This window comes from Cannabis sativa, chromosome 6 (assembly GCF_029168945.1).
Source record: "Cannabis sativa cultivar Pink pepper isolate KNU-18-1 chromosome 6, ASM2916894v1, whole genome shotgun sequence".
In the NCBI taxonomy this organism is placed as follows: Eukaryota; Viridiplantae; Streptophyta; class Magnoliopsida; order Rosales; family Cannabaceae; genus Cannabis; species Cannabis sativa.
Window position 1 is genome coordinate 52,681,216 of NC_083606.1, and position 6,953 is coordinate 52,688,168.

The following is a 6,953-nucleotide window of genomic DNA, read 5'->3' on the forward strand; positions in this document are numbered from 1 at the left end:
TACAGCAACTACTATTTTGTCTTCTTTCAATTTTTCATTATAGTTTTTTTTTTTTTAATTTTTGCTTAATTTACCCCTAAATTAAAATAATAACGAATAAAAAAGTCCAACCAAATCTCCGCCATTGGATTGACCCAGTAAGCTTTGACTTTCGACCATTCAGTTTTCTTTTCCATTTCATTTTGTATATATAAATAAGCCCTCTCCCTCATTCACACTCTTCCCAATCAAAATATCAAACTCTTCGCATCTCTCTCTCTCTCTCTCCATTTGCGAGCTCCATCAATGGCGATCGATCTTATGGGTTTCACAAAAAGAGAGGATCACATGGCCGTTCAAGAAGCTGCCTCAGCTGGATTAAAAAGCATGGAGAATCTGATCAGAGTTCTCTCCAATAGTAATTCATCCTCCGCCATCAAAAACCAAACACTGGGCCATCTCGATTTCAGAGAAGCCACCGATTTCACCGTCGCTCGATTCAAGCAGGTAATCTCTATCCTAAACCGTACCGGTCATGCTCGGTTCCGCCGCGGCCCAGCACCATCAAATCCCCAACCTGAGAATCCTAAATTAAATCAGACCGAAATCGTTCCGGTCAAGCCCTCTTTTTCAACTGAGACTTCACGATCTGAGTTCTCAATGAGTCAGAAATCGAAAGACTGTTTAACTCTTTCCCCTCCTCTGTCTTCTAATACTTCGACCTCGTTTTTGTCCTCGATAACCACTGGAGACGACAGTGTCTCGAATGGAAAATTGGGGACTCTTCTCTTTCCTCCGCCTGTTCCAGTTATTTCTGCCGGAAAACCTCCTTTGGCTAGCCGGAAGAGATGTCACGATAGTGTTTTCTCTGGCGACGCTGCCGGCAAATCCTCTGTTTCTTGTCATTGCCACAAAAGAAGGTACTAAATAGAAACAATATGAAAGTAATTTTATTTTTATTTGATATGAATTTATTTCTGATGTCTAATAACCAATTTTCATTTATTTTCAGAAAAAATAGGTTTAGAAAGTCCATCAGAGTACCGGCGATTAGCTCGAAAATCGCCGATATTCCACAGGACGAGTATTCGTGGAGAAAATACGGCCAAAAACCTATCAAAGGTTCACCTTATCCGCGGTAATTTTATTTCCATAATATCTTCAATTTTAATACTGAATAGCTTTCCTTTTTTTTTTTTTTTAATCTCAAAATCATAGGTTTTCTAATTTTCAATTGTAAATTTTGCAGTGGATATTACAAGTGTAGCAGCGTGAAAGGTTGTCCTGCGAGGAAACACGTGGAGCGTGCAAGAGACGATTCAAACATGTTAATCGTCACCTACGAGTGGGAGCACCGTCACTCTAACACCACGCCCGTCACGGGCCTTGCCTTACAGTCAACTCGGTGAACAACTCCATGTAGTTTCACTTTCAACTGTCTTTCTCCACCGATTGATGTCGTACGATCTACGATGGAAGGTCGGTCCCGTGCCTTGCACGTGAGTCTCTGATCGTTGCCGACGTAGCGTAACGTAACGTAGCAGGAAAATTAAAGTCAAAGCCCTAAAAGTCAACTATACCGTGTAAATGAAAACCAGCAGCAGAAGCAAGCAAGGTGTTTTGTTTTGTTTTTTATGGCTTTTTTTGATGTAAAAAAATCTATTCGTATAAAATGGGAGTGGGAATGGAATATAAATATTTTTGTTGGTTATCAATTAATTTATTCTTTTATTTTATTCGTATTTATACAATCATTTCCTTATTTTTTCTTTTTTGAAAAAAAAAAAAATAAAGTAATGTGTAATTATTTCGATAAAGTCTTCGAGATTGGAATCCTACATTGAAAATAGGTATGCATATGGAGGAAAAGTCAAAAGTGAAGGTTGAATTGTCTATCTTCTGGTCCATCCTAGAAATAATTAGACTTTTTTTATTGTTTTTTTTTGTCGTTTTATGCGTACTTAGCTGATTGGAGTTACTGTTGGTGGATGCCATTGCCAGCTAAATTAGTTTGTATTTTGAAAATAATAGAAAAAAACGACAATCAACAAAGTTAAATTTAATTTATCTCAAAAAAAAAAAAAAAACTTAAATTTAAAAGTAGAGTTGACTGTGTACCCTTTATTCTGGGCCCACTGAGAGCGGACTTTTTTTTTTTTTTGAAAGAAAGGAGCCCACTAGGAAGACAGAAAATCAAATAAATTGCAGGGGTCGTCTCCAATCCAAACGGCTGCTTCATCTAACCCAAGAGCTCGGTGAGCTAGTTTATCGGCCAGGATGTTGGCATCTCGATTAATGTGGCAGAGCCGAGCAGCTGGGAAAAAAGATAAAGTATTCTTGATTTGTTTAATGATGTCACCAAAAACCGACATATCTTCTTTATGGCCAGAGAGAGCATCAGTAATGGCTTTGCAATCTGTTTCCACCTCTTGGACTAAGAAATGCTCGTTGATACACCACTGAAGCGCTGAAAGGAGTGATTTTGCTTCCAAGGTTGGGACCGAGCCTCCCCCGGAATGAGGTTGGGCATAGGCGGCAACTACCAGACCGTCGCTGTTTCTGATGATACCTCCGAAGCCCGCTTTTCGGGAGGATTGAGAAAGTGCTGCATCCACATTTAACTTGAGAAGACCCGCAGCTGGAGGAGTCCACGAAGAAGGGCCTGACATCTGTCTGGGGCGAGTAGGTGAGGGGGCCCGCTGGGAGGAATGATAGTCACCAAGATAGCTTTGAGCCAAACAGAAAATCGCCTGATCAGGATCGTGGGGTTGATTCTTTAAAGCTTTGTTCCTGTTATACCAGACAAGCCAAGCAGTACAAAGAAAAATCTCTACATCTTTCTTGGTCAGAGAAAGATAAATCATATCAACGATATCATGGAATAATATTTCTAAAGAATTAGCAAAAATGTAAGGATAAAATTGCGTACCTTTCCAGACTCTTCTAACGCTCCGACAATAAAACAATGCATGAGCAACCGACTCTTCCATTCCTCCACACCGGTCACAAACAGGGGAAGGGATGATTTTCCTATGAGCTAGGTTTTTGGCTGTGGGGAGGGTGGAGTTTGTGGCACGGAAAGCAAAATGTTTGACTTTAGAAGGGAGGGAGAGATGCCACAAATTTTTCCACCAAGGCGAGGGTTTAGAGGAGGAGGGGATATCCGAAGGGGAAAAACAAGAAAAGCTGATATGGTAACCAGATTTGGCAGTATAAATGCCAGATTGGGAATGTGCCCAAATGAACTCATCGGGGCATGGGCTGAGGGGGAGAGGGATGGAGAGGATCTGCTCAACCACTTACGGCGGGAAGCATCTTTGTAAGCTAACTAAGTCCCAGGAGGAGGAAGGCAAAATGAAAGAGGCAACTGTGTCAGGGACATGGGAAAGGGTGGGAACCTGACGGAGACCCGGAATCCAGTGATCGCGGGTCGTGGAAGTGTTCTGCCCATTACCAATTTTGGAAATTAAACCTTTGTGCAACAGCTCTTTTCCCCAGCAAATGCTGCGCCAAACAAAAGAGGGAGAGTGCCCAGTCGAGCTATCAAGGAAAGATGAGTGAGGAAAATATCGAGCAGACAGAATTTTTGACACCATTGAGTTTGGCTGCTGGAGGATTCTCCAAGCTTGCTTAGCAAGAAGGGCTTGGTTGAAATGGGTCAGGGATCGAAAGCCCAAGCCTCCTTCCTTTTTGGAGCGACAGAGTTTTTTCCAACTTTGCCAATGAGTTTTGGGCCGGTTATTATCATTGACACCCCACCAGAAATTGGCCATAACCGATTCGAGAGAGTGACAGGTGGCTACCGGAAGGCGGAAGCACGCCATTGAGTAGGTGGGAATGGCTTGTATGACGGATTTAAGCAGGGTTTCCTTTCCGCCTTTAGAAAAGACTTTATTCTTCCAATTATGGAGATGACCCCAGACCTTGTCATGCAGATAATGGAACAGTTGTTTTTTCGTTCGCCCAATATGCTGTGGGAGGCCCAGGTATTTTTCAAAAGAAGACCGAACCGGGATACCCATATAATCGGATATCAAAGTTCGATCCCTTAGCTCAACATTAGGGGAGAAATACAAAGAGGATTTCTGGAAATTAACTTGCTGCCCCGTGGCCCGCCCATAGGCCTCGAGAACCTCTTTGATGACATTGCAAGAGCTGATGTTGGCTTGACAAAAGAGGAAGCTGTCATCAGCGAAAAGAAGGTGGGAGATAGCAGGGGCTCTTCTAGCAACTTTAAAGCCAAGAAGAGTTTTCCTTCTTTCCTGTTGATGCAGCAGGGAAGAGAAACCCTCCGCACATAACAGGAAGAGATAAGGGGAAAGGGGGTCGCCCTGGCGGATACCCCTGGAGGGATTGACGCTGCCTGAGACTTTACCGTTAAGATTAAATTGGAAGGAGGCAGTGGAGATACAGGAGGAGATCAGATGGACAAACCTCGAGGGGAATTGGAATTTCCTGAGGATAGCTATTATGAATGGCCACTCCACACGATCGAAAGCTTTAGCCATGTCGAGCTTGATCGCCATCCAACCTTTTTTTCCTCGCGTCTTGAGCTTGATGGAGTGCGCGACTTCCTGGGCTATAATAATGTTGTCGGAAATGAGACGGCCCGGGAGGAAGGCGCTTTGGTGAGGAGAGATGAGTGAATTCAGAACAAGTTTCAACCTGTTAGCTAAGGTCTTGGAGATGATCTTATAAATGATATTACAAAGGCTAATGGGTCGAAACTCTGAGATGCACTTAGGTTGGTGGACTTTGGGAATAAGCGTAATGAGGGTGTTATTCAGAGGGGCCACACTCGCATTTCCATTGAGAAAGCTGGAGGCCGCTTCAAGCACATCGTTCCTGACAACATGCCAATTGGCTTTGTAGAAATGAGAATTGAAACCATCTGGGCCAGGGGCTTTGTCAAGGGGAAGTTGGAAGAAAGCTTTCTCTATTTCATCCAGGGAAAAGTCCTCGCTCAAGAGGGACTTGTCAGAATCAGAAAGAGAGCGACTAATTCCTTCCAAAGCGGAGTTCATATCAGAAACCGTGGGGTTGGAGGAGGTGAACAGTTGGTCAAAATGAGACTCAATTTCACGAATGATTCCATCCTCGTCGGAGACCATACCACCATTTGCCGTATGAAGTTGGTGAATTTTATTCGTTTTTTTCCTCTGAGAGGCAAATCGATGGAAGAACTTTGTGTTCTTGTCTCCCTGAGCCAGCCATTGAGTTCGGGAACGCTGTTTCCAGTAAGCTTCCTCTTTGTAGAGTAACGCGTCAAGCCGGGATTGGAGATCTTTTATGGTCTCGATAGTGCGGTTGTCCCAGTTAGAATTGGATCGGGCTCGTTCAAGCTCTTTTTCAAGCTTACTAATTTGATTTTTGAAGTTGAAATTTTTCTTATGGTTCCAAGAATTGAGCTTTTGAGCACACAGAGATTGGGTGGCAATAAGATTGGGTATAGCATCCTCTGCGGACGAGGAGGAAGTCCAGGACTGATCCAAAATTCTATCCCAGTTGGGGTCCTGGAGCCATACGTTCTCAAAGAGAAATCTTTTGCTATGGGAACTTTGCCCCGTTCTCGGGCCATGGGAGGTGATTAATTCCAACGCTCTGTGGTCTGACCCGAAGAAACCTAAGTGGTTAAGAGCGGTTCCAGGGAAAAGACTAGTCCAAGAGTTGTTTATGATCCCCCAGTCCAACCTTTCTTGGATATTCTTAGGATGGGCTACATTGTTGTTCCAGGTGAGAGGGGGCCCCACGGGATCAATTGGGGATAGATTAAATGAGTCCAATAATTGCCTAAAATCCGAGGAAGGGCCCCTGTCAGGATTGCCCCCTTTTTTGTCGTGGGAGAAGAGGAAAGCATTAAAGTCCCCGATGAGAAGCCAAGGGTCGCGAGAATTATCGCGACCAATTCTTTTCAGGATTTGCCAAGTGTGAGGTTTAAGAGAATCAACGGGAGAGCCATAAAAACAGGTGAGGTGAAAAGAAACATTAGTAATGGCACACGACACATAACAATCAAAATGACTAATAGATTGCGAATAAAGAGAAACTTTTACATCACCAGTCCATAACAAAAGTAAGCCCCCGCTTCTACCAACCCTCGGGATTTCTAATCCCGAAACAAAATGGAGCTTTGTTTTTACATAATTAATAGCATTCTTAACAAGCCTAGATTCCATAACAAACAAAATAGAAGGACTACTAGTAGATACTAAACGGGAGAGGTTCCGGAATGCACGATCACTCCCGAGTCCTCGTGCATTCCAACTCACAATCTTCATGGGGGCGGGCAGGCCGGCTCAAAGGCACAGCCTGCCATCCTAGTAGAATCATCGTTGGCTTGAGGAGTGTCGGAACGGGAGCGCTTTATTTGATGCCGGAGCTCCCCATTGATCATCTCAGTTTGCCTCTTGAACTTGTCTTTGGAATCAGGTTTGTTCCGTTTCCTTGAAGCTTTCGAGCCCGAGGGGGTGGCCAATCCCGGTTGATAAGTGAGATTCATGGCTTCAAGTTTTTTGCTGGTATCCAGGACGGGAAGGTTGTCAGGGAGAGGAACCTGACAGTATTTGGAGCTGGTGGAGTTGGAACTGCTAGAATTTTGGGGTGTGATTGTATGGCTCGGGTTGGAGGTGGGAGAGACTTTTTGGACACTGGAGTTACTCATTGTGGCATTGAGGAGGGCAGTGTACGAGGGGTTGACGGTCTCGGTTTGGATCCCGGTGGTTTGGATAGTAGTGTGGGGATTTGTATGAGCGTCAAGTTGTACCATGGGAGGGGGATCTTGGATGTAAGAAGTGGGACCGGATTTGTAAAGGCCCACCTGTTGGGATAGGCCGTGGGAGGGCCCTTGCTCAAGGGTGCCATAGGTTGGAAAAGGGGGGGGAGTTTTCCGGGGGGGCAACACAAACAGCACTAGCCGGATTGGAAGTCATGAAGGACGCCACCGGGGGGTTGGTGAAATTGAGCTGATCATGACA

The 6,953-nt window shown here is 44.3% G+C and overlaps 1 protein-coding gene across 1 annotated transcript; it reads left to right on the forward strand.

Moving 5' to 3' along the window:
• The first annotated feature begins 204 nt into the window (after window positions 1–204).
• On the forward strand, window positions 205–1,694 carry LOC115725339 (probable WRKY transcription factor 11). The gene is made up of 3 exons (XM_030654824.2): window positions 205–899; window positions 992–1,117; window positions 1,229–1,694. Exons 1-3 carry the CDS (start codon window positions 286–288, stop codon window positions 1,386–1,388), a joined length of 900 nt encoding a protein of 299 aa, XP_030510684.1. The 5' UTR covers window positions 205–285; the 3' UTR covers window positions 1,389–1,694.
• Window positions 1,695–6,953: the final 5,259 nt, after the last annotated feature.

Bases quoted from the DNA above. Each gene is read 5' to 3' on its own strand.
- LOC115725339 (XM_030654824.2), top strand. From the start codon at position 286: ATGGCGATCGATCTTATGGGTTTCACAAAAAGAGAGGATCACATGGCC. The intron at 900-991 runs GTACTAAATAGA...ATTTATTTTCAG, and splicing joins TGTCATTGCCACAAAAGAAG to AAAAAATAGGTTTAGAAAGT. The intron at 1,118-1,228 runs GTAATTTTATTT...TAAATTTTGCAG, and splicing joins AAAGGTTCACCTTATCCGCG to TGGATATTACAAGTGTAGCA.